The sequence below is a fragment of the Corapipo altera genome, unplaced genomic scaffold (assembly GCF_003945725.1).
Source record: "Corapipo altera isolate COAL_440 unplaced genomic scaffold, ASM394572v1 61286, whole genome shotgun sequence".
Taxonomy (NCBI): domain Eukaryota; kingdom Metazoa; phylum Chordata; class Aves; order Passeriformes; family Pipridae; genus Corapipo; species Corapipo altera.
In genome coordinates this window covers 6,071,404-6,090,647 of record NW_020884907.1, presented here as the reverse complement: position 1 = coordinate 6,090,647, position 19,244 = coordinate 6,071,404, and the positions used below count along the sequence as shown (strand labels likewise).

General features: G+C 42.3%; 1 protein-coding gene across 2 annotated transcripts in view; it reads left to right on the top strand.

Moving 5' to 3' along the window:
• The window catches only part of KIAA1958 (KIAA1958 ortholog), a 58,349-nt gene extending 40,097 nt beyond the window's left edge, over positions 1-18,252 (top strand). The window contains exons 3-4 of one of the 2 annotated variants that reach the window (XR_003529162.1): positions 6,960-8,538; positions 15,095-18,252. Coding sequence is in view for 1 of the 2 variants with exons in the window: in XM_027652449.1 (XP_027508250.1) it covers positions 6,960-8,005 (1,046 nt within the window). In the remaining variant the exon portion in view is untranslated. Of the gene's footprint in view, positions 1-6,959; positions 12,857-15,094 lie in introns of those variants that run through there. The other variant, XM_027652449.1, reaches the window with a different exon arrangement.
• The last annotated feature ends 992 nt before the right edge of the window (positions 18,253-19,244 follow it).

The following is a 19,244-nucleotide window of genomic DNA, read 5'->3' as shown; positions in this document are numbered from 1 at the left end:
TCCTTTTGGAAAACAAGTGCATCCCTTCTGCCATGCATCATCCAGCTTCCAGTTCAGAGGGTAGGTTAGGCAATCACAATCATTCCTTGAATTCCTTCTGCCACAGAGCATGAAAGTAACTAACATACTTTGAAAGGGCAACATTTCTCTATATTGCTAAAAATTCCTGGATAAAAAAAAAGAATTTTATTTTCTAGAGTTAAATATGTAACCTGAAGAAAATAATTGGCAAAAAAGTCTCTTTTCTTTAGTCTTAAACTGAAACCAGTACTTTGAGTTTTCTAATGGTGTTAGCCATGAATTGTATGGAACCTATTAGAACATTATATGGCTGAATGCAAAGATGCATGCTCCACATAAAGCTGACATTAGCTTCACATTCTGGGTAACGTTTTGCCACTTACGAGCTCCAGCAGCACTTCAATTTCACCAAACTATCTGATTTATTTAACTTGAGCTCCGAAAAAATAGCAATTATGTTTTAGAAGTAAACATTGTTGAAGAAAGTTTAGTCAGTTATTTTGAAGCACATGGGGGTTTACATTTTTTTAAAGTTTTCTAATATTTTTGGGTTTGCAGTATTGAAAACTCTAAGCACGACTTTTATATCCTCCACCTCTATGAAGAGTTGAGTCCCTGAATGTCAATTATATAAAGGTCCAAATAATTTGTTTTTATAACCCTCCTTTAAAGGTAATAGCTATGGACATAAGAGAGGGATGAGGCAGGGCAGGTAGACCTGAAGGTGGTTGCCGGCTAGGTTATAATCCAGGTGGCTGACCTGGAACAGGGCAGCTAAAATGACAGACTCCAGTCCAACTGTGAGGTGAGTATATTTTGCCTGTGTATCACCTAAGTACCAGATATATGAATTTCTTCTGTACTCTTGCAAAATACCTTTTGTTTTTGCTGTTCTCCATAGTGTGCCCCAGGGAACAGCTGTAGTGTCCTGCTGTGCAATGCCGCAGTGTTGGGCAAGCCTGGGAGAGCTGGAGTTGGTGTATTTGTTCCTGACAAATGGAGATGGAATCTGGGTAAATATCCCACAGTTGAGGCACAGAGGAAATAAATCCCATTTTGCATTGCAGCAATTTATGGTAGTGCATCTCAGAGCAACTGTGAAAGGAGATAGGAAATTGCGTGGCCTCATACCCCAGAGATGCCACTGTAAGTGTTCAGTGGAAGAAGTCAAATGCGAGGTAAAGATGGCATTCAGCACTTCTCTTTTCCCTCTCCCTGATGAAACCAAAACCAGACAACTAGATGAAGTAGAAATCATACTTTGAACAAATGAAAACATTTTTTTATTTAGAAAATGCATTTTTAGAATCTTTGTGCTGCAATGGCTCGTGTACAGTCAGGTGGAGAAGGAAGGAAGCCTTGTAGAAATCAAAGTCCCAAGAGCGCTGCTGTTTTGTGCTGTTCATTGGTGATTTCCAGTATACACTACCTAAAAAGGGTGATCCAATCAGTCTTCATAGGAGGAGATAAATTCTTATTTGCTTGTCATAGCTACAAATTTCCTGACACGTGAGGATCATGCAGTAGTCCCAATAAATGTGTATTTTACTGTTGGCTTTGCCAGCAGCCAAATTGCATCTCATATCTTTTCAAGCTGTTGTAGGAGGAAAGTAGTGAAAGTGAATGCAAACTGGAAACCAGCGCTAATATCTGAGAGAGCATCCACTTGTCAGACCATTGTATACCTTGCAAAAAAATATACAGGTGACTGAATTGTTCTAGTGACTCAACTTCATGGAGACCGATGAATGAATATTCCCATGCTCATTTGCTTGCAATCTGTGTCTTTTTTTTCTCTAACAGATATAAAGCTTTTTAATTTTAGAGTAATAAAACACTTTGCTGATAATTTTTTTGGAGGAGGTCAGCTGAATAGAAGTGTAATTTTTTTTGTTGAAACCCATAAAATTTTCCCAAGTGGATATTAATAAATAAATTTTTCTCATACTACAGATTTTACATGCTGATGAAAGCCTTTTTTGAAAATGTTAAACTACACAGAGTTTGATTTAATGTAGTGGAAACAGGGAAATTTAACTGTTAAACAATTTAAAGAATTTAGTAACAACATCAGATAGGTAGGGGAGCAATTCAAGAAAAATACAGAAACACTTTCTTCTACTTCAGCAATCTGCATTTGGCAAGGTTAGATCCTGTTATCCTTCAGAGCTTTGAAGCTGTTAGATGTCAAAAACTAATGAAAGTGTCCATCCAGTCACGGAGTTTTCCCCCCTCTTTTGTCTCTGACTCATCAAGCTTAAGCTTAAAATTATTATGGCACAGAAAGTGTTTTATTTGGCCTTAGGACTTCCTAGTGAATTGGTTATTGCTGGGTTTGAAATAATAACATTAAAACATGCATATTTGTGACTTAAGCCTGTGACTGCTGCATGTGTGCAGGAGTTGCCCCAAGGAAGTTAGTCTGTACCAGACAGTAGAAGTGCCAGAAATGTCATTCTCCAAATGTTTAGCTCTCCTTGTCTCTCAATCTCATGGTGTTTCTACAAATGCTTAGAGGCACTTCTTCTGGGGAGACCTTCTACTCTTACCCTCACTCTCACTTTTGGCAGTAAGGCAGGAGAATGGCCTTCACTGGGTTATTCCTGTGATATGGTGATAAACAGCTGTTGGCTTTCTAGGTTTTACATGCAAGAAAGAGTACTGATGCTCAAGGATGCCATGGTATGACAGTGGCATTCAGCTGGTTCTGACAGGGAAGCAGTAGCACTGCTTCCAGGAGGGCACGTTTGTCAGAGGGTCACACGGCTTTTCCCCTCTGTGACTTGACCAGACCTCCCTTGCACAACAGCGTGACCTCTGCTCACTGTGGTTGTAGACTCGAGAGTCGTTTGCCTACTGACAGTCTCTTGAAACAGGAGGAGACAGGAGTAAAGAAAGGTAGGAGCAGGCTGTGGTTTACTTGAACTTTTTTAGTGGGCTGCATATGGCCATGTCCCAGAGGTTGGCTACTGCTGCTTTCCAATAATTGCAGAACAGGGGAAACAGCCAACCTGCAAAGTCTGGGGAGTACTTAGCTCCAGCTAAGTATCTGTAGTAATATGGAGATATGCAGTGCTTTGTGTGTGATTAACTAGGCTTTTTCTCTTGAATGAAAGCATTTTGGTGGAGGCACGCCTGCTGCGGAAGCATTTTTCTAGTCTGGACACACATTTGGTAGAGAAGACTTTAGCTAGAGATGTGATTACCACCAAAAAACCCACCTCACTTTTAATGTATGTCTGTGAAATCTCGGTGCTTACAACTCACAGAGTTTAAGACTGTTTGCAATAATAACTCAGGTTTGTGACTCCCACTATTCTTACAAATTTTCTCTGAACATTAATAATCTCCATCTGTCTGTCATGAAAGCAAGAGCCTTTTCCCCACCATATATAATTACAGATATGTCCTTTTCAGGGAATCCAAGTGTATGTATGTGTGCGAGCTGAATAAAACAACCCTGAGTTTGATAACTCTGCTGATAATATTAAATCTTGGCTGCATTAAGATCAGATTATGAAAAGATCAGAAAACAGCTGTTTCTCTGTGGGAGAGACCATCTGATGGTTATGAGCTATCCTGGAACACTTGGCTCCCACTGGGTTGTCTGTTTAATCTCTCCAGGTCACTATCTGTTTGTCTTTGTTTAAACTGGAACATCTTAAATACTTGGCACATTTTGAAATTCAAAGTTGGAAGTTTACCCTGGATCCCACAGTAGGGTGGGTTATACTGGCTTTTTCTGCCACGTTCTGATTTTCTTGGAAATGACGCTCTGATGTGGTCCTTTGTGCAGTGATGGAGCTGAGGGGGCAGGACCTCAGGAAATGCATCTCCAAGTCAATTTATTTTTTCATGTTTCTGCTGTAGTCTGTAAAACAGGTAACAGCACTACCAGCTCCAAAAGGTGCACTATGACAAGGAAAAAGAATTAAGAATAGTGTGTCTTGGTGGATCAATGACAACAATTATTTTTGGTTAGTTGGTTCTGACCATCTTACTAGCTGAGAGTATTCCTAAAGCCTAGCAACAGACACTTACAGAAGATTTATAAGAAAGGTGCAAGCATATATAACACCTCCCCGTTTTCCTGTCCCCTATCAGTTTACAGCTCAGGCCTTTCTAATACAGAGGTGTTCCCTTGCATTGAGGAGGGCTTTGTGACTTGTTTTTTATGCTTTTACCCAGTTTTGGAACCCATGCAAACTGAAGAGTTGATGATACGGTTGATGGTGAGCAGTGGAGGTCCACAGGTTTATGTTTGCAGTAGTCAAGGAACTAATGTAGATCCTCACCAGTGTTTTCAGTAGTTTCCACCAGGTCTACAGCACATTAAAAAAAAACATTGCAAAAGAACTTTTGGTCTCTGTTCAGCAAGATGCAGGAAAGTGAGACAAAGCAGATGTCTGGTAACTGTTACGCTGGAAACTCCCTGCATTTGTGCCATGCTATGATACATCACCAATACTTGAGTGGTCTCATAGGAAGAGAATAATCCACTGCTACCATTGCAACCTGGATTCAGAGCCAAAGTAGAGGTAGAACTCTCCTGATGTAGCTGCATGAGAAGCTGACCCCATTATTTTTTAGCATTTTCCACCTGCCTTGTGGAGTAACAAACACCACACCACAGCACTGCAGGAATACAATGTTTCTGGGGTACTGTTTCACTCATGTAACTTGGGGAGATCTTTAATTCAGCCTAGGTTTTATAGCTGTTAGCTGCAGATAGGGCAATTTCCTTTGCAGATTAAGGAAAGATGCTGTAACATAAATGACTGACTGGGTGTCACTGCTGTGTTGTGACAGGCTATCCTCTAAGAAGTAGTGATTGATGACATGTATAAAACTGAGTCATTATATGTGGTGTTTATATTGAAATAGTACTTAACATGTGGGCTGTCAGTCAAAGCACTGATTACTTACACAGTTCTATAATAAGTGGTAGCGGGTGCAGTGAACAACATATTAGAGTAAATGTTTGTTTTGGAGCTTTAAAGAGGGTTGTCTCTTTGTTTCCAGCCTGCATCTAGCTGTACTAAAAGGACCTATTCTGTACATTGCCTAAAGCATGAGACTTCACTGCAGGATACTAGGAGGTCTTTTTGATGCTGACATCAGTATTAAAACGAGTTTCTGAATCAGGCTGGTGGCCTTTCTTTTCCCCCTGGAGCACAGATCAAACTCTGTGCTCTGTGGCAGCATTTTTTCTTGTCTGCAGAAGCCCCCAAAGGCCTCATCTGCAGGCGCTTACTTTTCTGTGCTTTGCAGAGGATTTGAGGACCCCTCTCAGCAGGTTTCCCTGAGTGCTCTGGGTGTGGCAGGTGCTTTACAGTGAAGACACAGGACCCATTTCTGTTCTGCTGGGAAGACCTAGGGCAAGTCACTCTCCATGCCTTTCTCTGCAGGTGTGGTATGGAGGTGATGGGATAAACTTTCTTGAGAGTTAGTGTAGATGGGTGGGAGGAGAAGCTGTCCAGCATGCACCGATGTTTCTGCACCACATGAAACACTGCAGGTGGGTTAGGGAGGGAGAATGGGCTGCTTTCCTTACCCTGCTGCCTCCTCCTCTGTTAAGAGGCTCGAAGCGAAGAGGAGGAGCAAGTGTCTGAGCCCTGGTGCAAAGCCATGGGTTTGCTACACGGCCTGACATAAGCTTGGCCTGAATGACAGAGAGGCAATGGGAACTTAACCTGGTCTCATACTGCTTTGCAGTGTGTATCTTGGGTGGGAAACACCTGGTGAGTGTTACTATGGCACTGTTAACAGGACACCAAAATGTTTGGGTTTTGCAACAAAACAGAACAAAAAAGAACTTACTTTTTTAAGTAGAATAACTGGATTTTTCCTTCTTTGCATTTGCTGTTACTTTTCTAAAACCACGAAAGTTTATCACATCCAGAGTGACAGTTCCACCTGTGTGCTTGTAAGCTGCATCCTTGTGCAAACAGATAGTTTCCTTATGCCAAGAAAACAGTCCTTAAGAACACACATCACTTATACTTAAAGGCTTTTCCTTTTTATGGTTATTTTATGATCAGCCAGAAAATCAGCTGCCAGTAACAGCTATCATAGTGGTAGCATCTGAATATTGTGTTTTGATATGCCATTGATTATAAGGATCTTTGAGTATAGCCTAAGGATCTTTGAGTATAGCCGTAGAGAGCAATATCAAGCTGTTTCCAGAATTTGATTTTTCTGTAAAATGAAAAGAAATTGTCACAATTGTAATTCCACTGTCAAGGTACAGTTTGATTACACAGAGAGGCTATATAATCATGTGTTTGATCCATACCTTCGGATGTAAACATATTAACTATGTTTTTTCATTCTTGTCCATTTGTAAATTGCACATTGCTCTGTAGTAATTTAACCTGTCAACACCTTTGTTAGGATGTACTGCATTATTTTGTGCTGTACATTTCTGGCTATATTTATTTAGCTCTTTAAAAATGTACCTGATTAAAGATAAATATTACTGTCATAAATACAATGCTTTAGTATTTTTTTGTAGAAAACAAAATGAAACCAGTACAACCTCTGGTTTCACAAATGAAACAATTCAGAATATGTTTATTACTGAGACTGAGCCGTGCACACAGCGTTGGTATCTACAGAAAATCCTTCTGCCTTGCATTTGTTCTAAAAAGCAGAGTATCTGTAATCCCAATGTTTTCAACAAATCTCCGTGCACAAAACTGTCTCCCAGTGTCATGAGGATCTCACTTTAGTTTTATATCATACTCTAGTACATCATTTGTGTAACTGAAGTTGGCTTTTCAGACATGTGACAGGTATGTAAAGATGTTTTCCAGTGCTCTTTGTGAAATTGATTTCAATTTTTTTTCCTTTTTAAGGAGATTTGTTTAGGGGAAAAGCACATCACACAAACTCACTGCTTTTGCTTTCTTTTGTCTGTCCCATTCTTCTTCTTCCAGACCAGGATGAGAGAGCAGCAGAGCTCAGCAGAGAGCAGAATGAGAAGACCATTCGCAGCACGCAGACGGCTCTCCGCAATTTCCGAGAGTTCCTCATCTCCAAGTACCCCTCTGAGACCCGTGAGATCTATGTCATTCCCTGCAAAGAGCTTGATGCCTACCTTGCTTCCTTCTTTGTGGATGCCAGACAAAAGGATGGGTCTGAATATGAGCCAAACAGTCTGGCCAACTATCAGTGTGGACTGGAGCGGTATCTCAAAGAGCACAGGTATGGATACAGTATTACGAGGGATAAGGAGTTCAAGAGGTCCCAGGAAGCTCTAAAGCAAAAGCAGATAGAACTGAGGTGTAAAGGAAAAGGAAACAAGCCACACAAATCCATGAAGCTCACCTTTGCTGATGAGCTTATCCTGCGCAAAAGAGGCTTATTGAGCCGGTACAATCCTGAGGGGCTGCTGAACCTGGTGTGGCTAAACAACACTAAGGCCTTTGGACACTGCACGGGTTTCCACGGGTCTACCCTCAAGTGGGGAGACATCCGGCTGCGGGTGACAGAGACTGGGTTGGAGTACCTGGAGTGGATGGGGCCAGACAACGGAGACGTCAGTGCCAAGAGCAAGAGAGGCGGGACAGACTCCCGGGTGTATGCCACACAGCACTCCCCCCAGACCTGCCCCGTGCAGGACTACAAGGAGTATGCCCAGAGGCGCCCTCCGGCCATGCGCTACGAGGATGCGCCTTTTTACCTGTCCATCAAACCTGTCGTCAACTTGGCCGCACTTCACTGGTACAACTGCCAAGCCCTCGGGAAAAACAAGCTTGCCAAGATGGTAAAGACGATGTGTGAGAAAGGCAACATCCCTGGCCGGAAGACCAACTTCAGTGTCTACCAGAGCTGTAGCACCCTCTCAGAAGCACAGAGCAACCAGCTGGTGCTGATCTGCAATAACTTGAGCCAGCAGGCGGCCCAGTCCATGGCAAGCCACTCCAATACTGGCAACTTCATAGTGTCAGCATCCTATGACTCTTCATCTGACACGGCCTGAAAGAGGGATATGACCTGAACACTTTTTTCTTTTCCTTTTTGTTTCAAACATTGAATTTGTGCTCAATAATACACATCAACTGTGATTGTACACTATTCCCCCCCATAACCCTCTCTGCAGTGTTAAATCACTTTATAAGAATATATAAATATATAATATATTTTTCTTTTTGCAAATAAGTCAACAGAAATAGTTTAGTATTACTAACATAGTATTTATAGTGTTAATACAAAAATGAAAGGTACTTATGGATTCTAATATAAATGCAGATTTTAAAAGGATAAAAATGGTTCTCAGGCAACACAAGATAGACTGAAAATACCCTCTGAAAATACCATTTTTAACATACATATATTAGTGAGTGTAAATCCCCAGAGAGGCTTACGTAGCAATTCTGTTTCAAAGCATTTTTTCAACTTGGTATTTTAACATGGCCTCCCACTGTGGGGGAGACAGACTTTACACTGGCTGCTGCTTCTTACCTGCTGGCTTATTCTTGATCAACAAGACCAAGACATAAGAAATACATCAATGTAAGTTCACAAAACCATTTACAGCATTTTTGTCTGTTTTTTATTATGTTTTCTGAGGCTCATTTGTGCTAAAAAAATCCTGAAGTCAGCTAAAAGCTATTTTTAACTTTTGTTTTTGTTGATTTTTTTGGGATCAGAAATGTTGCTGGTTTTTAGACTAAAAAGTGTTGTTCTCAACAATATGCAAAAGTATAATGACAAAACCACTGTCATACACATAATTTTATCTCTCTAGGCATAGATTGTTAGTGTTTTGTCACTGTGTGTAGATAATATAAAATCTGTTGACTCAGAGCAGTCTTTCAGTATTCTGGGAAATGCAACAGTGCAGAAAAATCTTCAGTCTTATCCCAAACTGTACAGAAAAATCACATCAAATATGTCTTTAGCCATCATTTGAAATCCACCAAACAATAGAGAGTGGGACAATAATTTCTACAGAATTAAAAAATTTTATAGAGAATTTAAAAGCTGGTTAGTTTTAAGAGCTGAAATACAGATTTGAATTGGCTACACATCATCTATTTCCATTGCAGACAATGTAAAATGTGCATGTGAATCTGAAGGCAGAATTTGGTCCTTAAAGCCTTGAAATAATGAATGCTGCTGTTCCAGCATCTGACTTTGCAATATGATTGTTCTTCTCCAATGGACAAAATACTAACAAATTCACTATTTCAGTGAATGATTATAATTCTTGACCTTTAGAATTATGAATGGTACTTTTCAAGTAATTAAGCTTAAGTTTAAGTTCCACAAGGATGTGCTAGGGCTATAATGAGGCTTTAGACAAGTCTGCTAGGGTAATCTGCCTGCTGAAGTCAATGAAAGCGTCAGCCTCAGCTGACTTTCCCTGGGTGTTGGATCAAACTATTACTGAGGGGTTTTCTTGTTTTGAGATTCTTAATTGTTGTGTTTCTTTATGTTTGTTTGTCTTTATTTCTTCACATTCCTGCATATCCTTCATATTCTTTAGATCTGCAACTGTGCAATGACTTTAATCATCACTAATTCCAAAGAAAAGGTGAAACAAAAGTAGCAAATAGAAATAACCCACCTGGCACCTAAAACCTCTTTTCTGTGTTGCTAGGATGAAATGTTCCTGTGTGTGAGGGAGGTGGCAGAATGTCTGCACCTCACTTAAGCCTTACTGAAGGTCTGATCTGGGGATGAAATAGGTAGCAGATGTGCCACTGGAAAGTCTTAAGTGCAGAGATTTCCACTATAATAAGTATCTGTCCTCCCAGGAAGCTTTGTGCAGGTGACACAACCTGGCTCTTATCTCTTTGTTCTCCACATGTAGCAGGGCTGGTACAAAGTCTGGGCTTCCTATATGCCAGCTGTCCTGGAGTCTTGGCATGCCATGGCAGTGTAACCCCCAGCTCTACAGCCTCCCATTTACTGGTCACTGTCTCTCGGGGCTGTTGGGTAAGCAGTGGACTGGTGGGCACAAGCAGTCAGTCATATATAGCCATCATTTTATAGCTTGGTTTTGGAATTTGAGACCAAATTATGACACTATTGAAGTGACTGCAAGCTGTCTCCACGATTTTCAGTACCATGGCAACTCTGACTTGTATGTAAAGGAGACAGAAGCACAAAAAGGCTTAAGGTGAAGGACAACTGTCCAGTTTCCAGATGAGGTGAGACATCTGATTGCTGTTTGCACTGCCTTGCCTTTCCTTGCAGTGCTTTTAATGTGATACAGATAAAAATAGTTTTGCAAGGCCTGTGCTGCTCTCTGTGGAATTTCTGTGCTGTTTTCCACTGAGGACTCATGCAGCTGCTTAATATTTACTGGAGTGCAGAAAATCCCACGCCAAGGAGCTCTCTAGGGGTGCCAGGTGAGAGTTCAACCACAGAGCCTGCCACTAGGAAAGTCTGGTCTCTGTTTCTCCCCCATTGGCACTCATCTCAACATTTCCAGTGGCAGCTATTGCAGGATATGACCCACTTCCCTACATTTCCTTTCCTGTTCTGCAATATGGGGATGGGCATCAGCTGGCCTTGGTGGAACAGCAGATCTCCACTTCCCACCTCTCCTCCCCTGCCCAACAGCCTCACTTCACTCCGAGGAGCAGATCACAGGCTGTGCATGGGCTATGCTACAAGCAGACCTTTGAAGTGCTACTTCACATCAGCGCTGAAATTCAGCCCCAACACAGACCTCAGAAGAAAGAACGCTGGCACTGTTGAGTTTTGAACAGGAAGGTCATAAGAAGCACTTCCTATGACTTTGTAATTCCACATGCTGCCGAAGTTGTTGATTACCAGAGTATTAGGATGGTTTGTGCTGATGTCCAGCACATGCACTGGGTGAGGCAACGTCTCTGATACCCTTGACTTAGGAGGGCACATCACCAGCCTTTGCTTGTCTGTTTGGGGGATAAACTGTGGCGTATCTGTGCTTATTGTGATAGTCTTGGTATTATCACAAGGAAGGCCAAGGCCCAACTGGAATTAAATCTTGCCAAGGATTTCAATGACTTGAAAGGCTTCTTCAAATAAATCAAAAACAAAAGGAAAACTAAGGATAATGTGGGCTCATTAATAAATAGAGGGATCACCTTGATAACAGAGGACACAAGTTACTGAACGCCACCTTTGTATTGGTCTTCACTGACTGACAAGACCAGCCCTCAGGAATCTCTAACCCAGGACACCAGGGTAAAGGAATGTTGGAAGTCAAGGAGGATTGGGTCAGAGAACACCTAATCAAACTTGACGTCCAAAGTCCGTGGGCCCTGATGGAATACATCAATGAGTGCTGAGAGACCTCACTGTGCAGCCCTTCTGAAGGATCTCAACAGGCTGGAGAGATGGGCAGAGATGAACTGTCTGAACTTCAACCAAGGCAAAGGCAGGGTCCTCACCTGGGGAAGAATAACCCCTCACACCAGCACAGGCTGGGGGATGACCTGCTGGAAAGCAGCTCTGTGGAGAAGAACCTGGGGGTTCTGGTGGACATGTAGGTGTCCATGAGCCAGCAGTGTGTCCTTGTGGCCAAACAGGCCAGTGGTATCTTGGGGAGTAATAGGAAGAGCATTGCCAGCAGGTTGAGGTAGGTGATTCACCTGCCCTGCTCAGCGCTGGTGAGGCCTGACCTGGAGTGCTGTGTCCAGTTCTGGGCTCCTCAGTACTCCTGGAGCAGGTCCAATGGAGGACAACAAAGATGATTAAGGAACTGGAGTATCTCTCTGACCACACACTGGGACAGATTGCCCAGAGAAGTTGTGGGCTCTCCCTCACTGGAGATGCCCAAGAACTATCTGGGCACAATTCTGTGCTAGGTACTCTAGGATGGCCCTGCTTGAGCAGGCAGGTTGAACCAGGTGACCCACTGTAGTCTCTTCCAACCTGACCCTTTCTGTGATTCTGTGATTATAGGAGAATTTTTTCCTGCTTTGTGGTATGTCTTGTAATTCCAATTTACGGTTACTGCTGATTGCAGATTGCCTGGCAGATTTGGATGGGGCAGCCCCACATAGACTGCTTGTTAAAGAAGTTAAACATATATGGCCAGGATATGATACTCAAGTAGTATTATAGTCCAAAAATAAATGTATTAGCTTTTAAGGACATGTAATGCAACATATATTCAGTCTTCATTTGTGGACAGTTACAAGGAATTGAGTGACCACAGCTTATTTAATTACCATTTGTATTAAGGCCCTGAAAGGTTGTTAACTCATTGGGAGGGAGATTTAGAATTTAAACCACTTTCATGGTTTTGTCTCATACCTGTAGAAGAGTCCCTGTAGCTGACAGGGAACAACTCAGTTGCTTGTAATTATCTCCCAGTACTCCAACTGAGTTGGAGTTCCTGTTCCAGCAGCAAATTGCAAGCTCATGACAATGGTGTGCAGCTTCCATGGTGCTAAGACAGAGCAACATGGCCAGGAGCTGCTGCTGCCAACTCTTACCAGCATTCCCCTTTGCCTAAATGAAGTACTGGAGTCTCCTACCATGGCTCTTGATGCTGAGTACCTTTGACCATGAAATCAAGGGCAACTGGCAAAGCACTGTCCTGTCCCTGTCCAGCACAGGCTGCAGATGGTGGTAGGGTGTGGTGGCTGCAGTGAAGCACTGCAGGTGGCTGGCTGCATTCCTGGCTACATCATACTCTGAAGTAAAAGCTGAGCTTTTACCCAGCTGTAAGATTGTGATTTCCTGAAGCTGGGGGCAGCTGGCTCCAAAAGGGGGCTTGCTTTTCTCCTTTCTTTTTCCTTTCTTTTTTTCGTGCCACTCACCTTTATTTTACCTGGTGTTAGAGCTCTTCAGGGAGTGATTTCAATTCAGTAGCCCAGCAGAAACACAGCAAAAAAAGGGGGAAGTCAAAAACAGATGCAAAGCCAGTTGGGGAGACAGAGGATGGTGTTTGCCTACCGGCATCATAGAGTCATCGGCCTAGCTCGGCTACTGCATCCCATTGGAAACCCATCAAAAGGATAATGCAGACTGAGACTCTTCTGAGTTATTTACAGATGTATTTGATGCCTTGTGAACTATCTACAAGCTTCTGGGAGATTTGCTTAGTGCTACCAAGAGCAAAATTTGGCCTTGAACTTAAGAAAGAGTCAAAGTGCCAAAGCAGAGACCTGCACACAGTGCAAAGGAGTCTGCACCAGTGTTTGTGCTGGTTTTCCCACGTGGCCTTCTCACGACGCCAAAACAAGAGTCAAACATGGGGATTATATATGGATGTCACCAGATTGATCTGGATGCAGCTGTGCACAATACATCCATTTGGATCTGTTCACGTGATTGCACATGTAGATGGACAGAGCTGTGGCACTTTGAGTGGCTTAAGCTCTGTTTTATTAGTCACTCATGCATGTATTTATGATATTGTGGGTTTGCACAGTATTACATGTCTTCATGCAGGTAGTTGGAACTAAAATCTTTGATATCTGGGTGTTGCAAACTGCCTGTTTTATTTTAAAAAATGTATTTATGCAACAAAATGTATTTTTAAGAGCAGGAGAATGAAATACTGTCACGAACTACATTGTAAACTAAATTCCAAGGAATATGTAAAATAACAGCACATACTTTGTTCATTTGCACAGTACAAATAATTCTGTGATAGCAGCATCAGGGCTACTGGCATAGAGGACAATCTAACAATGAAATCAGTGTCCGTGTTGCACGTTCTCCTTCATAAAAATCAACACTTTCAAGCTATTTTGTTTTTAAAAGCCACTGTGCACTGTTATTCAGGCTACAGCATCGCTGCCCTCTTAGACAGCTATGTAGAGAATGAGATGCAAGCCGCGTTGTACTGTTGTGTGTCAGTGTCTCAGATGTTTGTGACCGGATCTTGTCCTGTTGTTTGTGCAAGCGATGTGAGGTGGTAAGATGGGGATCAGAAAGAGCAGGTGTTGTGTCACTCTAGAGCCTGGGCTGCCCTGAGGCCTGAAATAGCCTTAAAGGACACCATGATTCTGGTTACAGTAGGTTTCCTCCTGGTCCAGCTCATATTTACCCTTTCTTGTCACGATGTCTGAGTACATCATAAGTGCACTGACTAACTTGACTAGCACGTGCAGTGCCTGGGCTGATCATTCCTTCACAGTAAGCTGCAAGTGACTACAATTGACTGACTGGTCTTCCTCATCCCCAACATCCTTGCTCCTCCCACCATCCCTGATCCTCTAATATTCCCCTTTCCTGGTGTCTGCACTGTGGGACAGGGTGACAGCTTTGTGCAAGGCAGCTCTTGGCTGAGAGCTCCCTCCCTGACTGTCAAGTGACCTTGTGCTTTGGGGATAATGTGCTCAGGGTAGCCCACCTCGTGTTGGGTATGTGGGGGTTGTGGGATACTGCATGTGGGCACTCTGGAGGCTTGCATGTCTTGCACTCTCCTTCCCTCTTCTGCTTTATGTGAAAGAACTTTCAAGTCATGACATGAAATTAAATTTGCTCCTGTGTAGAGGACCTGGTCCACATCTGTGTGCTGTTTGGCCCTCCACTGACATCGTTAAAATAGGACTGAGACAACTGAATCCTCGACAGTACTCAACTTCTGGGCTCACTCTGTCAGGGAAAGAAATTCAACTCACATGGTGCAGACAACAGGGCATTGGAGCCCGTCCAACTCCCTGAACTTCAGAGGCAGTACGAATGTGTGTTAAAGAAGAGAACTTAGAGGGCATAGGAATATAATTTGATTTTTCTGAAATGAGCCAATTCATGCCTCTGAGTTAGGGAAGAGAAGGACTCAGCTGTTCACTATGAAACATGGCAGGAAGTGGGTCTGCACTTGTTAATGAGGGTTCTTTGCTAAATGTCAGCATGAAGAGATGGCTTCTTTGGGGCAGGGTGTGTTTTTTCTTTTCTTTCTGTGCTTTCCTGTGTGTACTGAATCTGCACTCAGTGCTGAAAAGCCATGGAGAGAGGACATCATCCAACGTAAAGTATGGCTGTATTTCTCGCCACAAAACTTGAACTGTACTTTCTGGTGATGGTTGCCATGTGCTGAGTCATGCCTTGGTGGTTGGGGACAGTACTGCATCATCAGCTGGTGTCTCCCAGCACATCCATTTTCTCTGTGCAGAGCCAGCATGAATGTCACTGCACCATTCTCCAAACAAAGAGCCCGGGGGCAGCTTACCAAGGATACCGCTGTCAGCTGGGCATCTACAAGCCAAGAAGGGGGAAGGCTCTAAGCACAACTAAATTATGATGCCTTCCCATGGACAGCATGTGACAAACACGTGAAGCTGCGCTGTGTCTCCTCAACAGCTTTTGAAGTCTACCACCCAGGAATCAGTGATCCACCTCTTTCACAGAAGCATAACTTCAGCCAGCAAGGGAGTGGCCGTTCTGAGGACAAGCTGGGGTTCTCTGAGCCTCCAGTGAGTTGCATGGTTGCACTGCTTCCAGCTTCACTCACGCAAACCAGGTTGTGCCAGTTCCTCCCCACTGCTCTCTGGCTGATGTCCCGTGAAGCTCTGCTGACATTGTTCCCCAGCACCTTGACTCTTCCTGAAAGCAGCAGAGAGGCATTTACAAATGCTATAAAGCCCCACAGTCTAGACACACCTGTGAGCTTATTGAAAAGTTTGACACTCTCCACTCACTGGAACATATTTGAAGCAGTGGTGATGTCTAAAGCTTTAATACCTACTCTGATGGGGGGGAAGATTGGTTTGGTATAAAATTTTCTCATTACATGTACTGGTGGATCTCTGTCTCAAGCAATTAATTTATTCCCTCTGTTTTCTCACTGAATTGGTTAATGTTAGTTGGTAATGCAGACAAAATTATTTTTATTTTATTCTACAAATGCCACTAAATGAGTTGTTGTCTCTGTGTTGGAAATGGACTTACTGTTTCAAAGGGATTAGGATGCTTTTGGCTAATCTTTTATTCTTTGTGCTCAGCATTCACTACACAGCAGTTAGTAGTATCTGAAAAAAAACAATACCTTTTCAGATTTCAATTTGATCTTTTGTAATTAATAGAGGTTTCTTTCACAGTATTTAAGATACTGGTGAGGTAGGTGCTATCTTTGAAATTCAGTGGGATTAAGTTTCAGTGGGAATAAGAAGAGATGTTTAGCTCTTTCAAACAATGCTTTGGAAATCCATGTATGAGTTCTTTTTCATTAGTACTGTTTTATACAGTCCATAAGTGTCAAGAAAATAACAAAACAGCCAAATGAAGGGAAAAACATCAAGAAAATGCAAAATGTTCAGGACAAAAATATTGTATTATTCCTACACCAGAAAACAAAACTCTTAAAATTAATTTTACAGATACTATCTTTGCCACTTCAGCTGCCCTTCTTTTTTTTTTTTTTTGTGAACAAAGACAGCTTTCTGACATTCCTCATGCCTAGAATTTGATCTGCTCCCTGAAGGCTGTAATCTTGTTGAAATGGCCCTCCTTACCATTAGAGCATGTTCTCAGCTGGCCTGCGTCTTGTGTAGCCCTAAGTAGTCCCTGGTCTGCCCTGCATTGCTCCTGCCAGGATTCCTCATTCTCTTTTATTATCACACATTTAATACACTTACTGTATGTAAATTTCCAGCCTGAAAACAAGCCAGTGCAGGAGACACTGCTTTAGTATCTCCTGTGGTGGATATAGCAGGCAAGGCAATAGTAAATAGCTTTGAACTGCTTTTGGTAGAGAGAAAATTATCCTAGTGACTCTGAGACTGAAGGTGCACTGAATGATGACTGCAGTGTAAATTGCTTTGTGGAGACCTTTGTTTTCTACCTGGACCTTATGGTTCAGATCTTGCAAGCTTTGCCTTCTTCAGGAGCTTTCTCTGTGAGAAACTTGAAAGATGAGGTTCCTCTGCCCAAGGCTGGGTGCATGGACAGGAAATACAGGTGCAGAAGTATCCAGAGCATTCAGAATGTGCAGACAAAAATATCTTAAAGGAATCTGAAAGCTGTGAGGGGAGGAAGTGGTGAGAACCTGATTTTGCACCTATTTATGGCAGGCTGGGTGGTGTTGCTGCCAGAGAGAATTTGGTGCCAGTTCTGCGGAGAGCTGTGGGAAATGCATCCCGTGCCCTCTGCTCCCACCCAGCTCAGGCTATTATTGCACTTCCCTCCAGGCATAGGACTAGCCCCATTGAAACAGAAGCTTTCCTGAGGTAGGCAGGAAAGGACATCCCTCAGACACTGTTGTGTTGTCAGTGCTTGCTTTTGTCCATGTGACCCATCTGTCTCAGGATTGTCTTGAGACCTGTCAGGGTAGACCAAATATTCCAGACTTGAAGAAAAAGAAGTTACAGAATATCGAAATGCAACAAAGGTTGTGGAAAGGCAGTGGGAAAGCCTGGTAAACACAATGGAAGTTTTTGTCTTTTTTGTTAAAGAAGGCAGGCATAATCCTTATCCTTTAATATCCTACTTTGTTTTACACTGGAATTAGAAAATAATTTCCATTTTTTTTAATTGTCTTCAGGGTTTAACTCTGACTTTGAAAAGCATTTTTACTATGACAGCCCTTGGTCTCATGGTGAGCAGTGCTAGGAGAAACAGCTAAAGCAAGGCTTTTATCTTTCTCTGCATGCAATGTTTAATCTTTCTAATCTATTAACATGAATGTATTTCCTGCCATTTTGTAAATTGACAAGATTAGCACTGTTTCTTTCAAAATAGCAGTTGAAAAACATATTTTGCTTAAACATAACCAAATTTCCACCTAACAATGTGAATTTTCCATAGTGACCAATCCATTCTTAGAGTTAAACCTCTAAGGCTAATGCTCACTCACTGACTTTACAACTTGTGGGTTTTTTTAAGAACAGTTTGTAAGAAAGTGGATTTTTGATAAATCTTTTGTTTTGTTAAAAAAATTTCACTGTCTTGCCTAATAATAATAATAATAACAATAATAATAATAATTCTATGCATTGTGTGATTCAGTGATGTTGCTGTTGAAATGTTGCATGTTTTCTCAATGTTCTGACATTTGTGTATATATGTGATACTTGTAAAAGTCCTAACCATTGCTGCTATAATTACCACCATTTTAGGTAAGTGAAAACTGTACTATGAAACTGTGCCAGTTAGTAGAATTTTTGTGTGTCATGCTAAAACTCTGCATTCTGCTGATCATTTCTTGTTTTATGACAGTATTTAGTGCCTTCTGTAGAAGGAATCAATATGTTGTGGTAGATGGGAGATGCCAAACTTCTAATATCTTTTTCTGCACAGATGATCACTTACCAGCTTGAAGTTTAAAAAAAAAAAAAAGGAAAAAGAAGAAAAAATAATATTTAATTCTCCATCTTTCTTTAAAGTATATTCTTAATGATTCTTACTTGAAGAAAAAGGAAGTTTAATAGAACTGAAAAGAAGCCATCTTCTTCTGCTACACCTCCTGCAGCAGCAGTCCGATAGCTGGAGGGAATGCATAGTATCCAAATGTTTCTGTTGGTGATGGATGCAGTGAATAGCCAAGCCTCTTCAAGTCATTGCAGAGCATGCTAAAGCACCATTTAATGGCAGCAGTCCTCTGTTCTTGCAGCATGAGCTGACAAGGGTTAGCCTGGTCAAGTGGTGGATTCCAGTTTGTTCTGCTTCTGCTGAAGCCACACATTGCTGCCAAATGAGACTTGGATGAAAATCAAGCCCAAGATTTTTGGTCTTTTTCTTTCTAAGTACATGGCAGAAAAGCCCTGTTTCTCAAAATTCTGACATTGCATTTTCAGTTCTCCTTCTACCCTCTGCCTAGAATCTGTCAGTCATGGCCAGTCTTTGCGAACGAAGATCCGGGAAAGGTCTCCACCCACATTTGTTACCAGTGGGCTGGTGATACAGGGCTTTGCAAATGCGGGTAAGGCCTTCAAGCCTGCGCAATGGATTTTTTAGGTGAGACAGAGTGTGCGCTGAACTGAGCCCACCCTTTAATCCTAAGGTTCATCTGCCGGGGTCGAGCAAGCTTGGATGGTGACAGCGAGGTCCTCAGGACGTAGGTTTGTTTAGAGCTGGGGCCCAGCCCCGGGCGCGGAAAGGAGTGAGAGAATGGGAGCTTCACCTGTGAGGACAGGACAGCCTAGAATCTAGCAGTATAGCAAATATGCACACTCATATGCATTCATTTTGATAAGATTTTGACAGGCTGAAATTGTATCCTCCTGAACATACAGTCAGGAGGGAAATGTGAGATATTCAGTTCTCTGGTGCATTTCCCAGCCTGGTTTCCCAGCATGGTTCACTGTACCTAGGATGGTCTTTAAAAC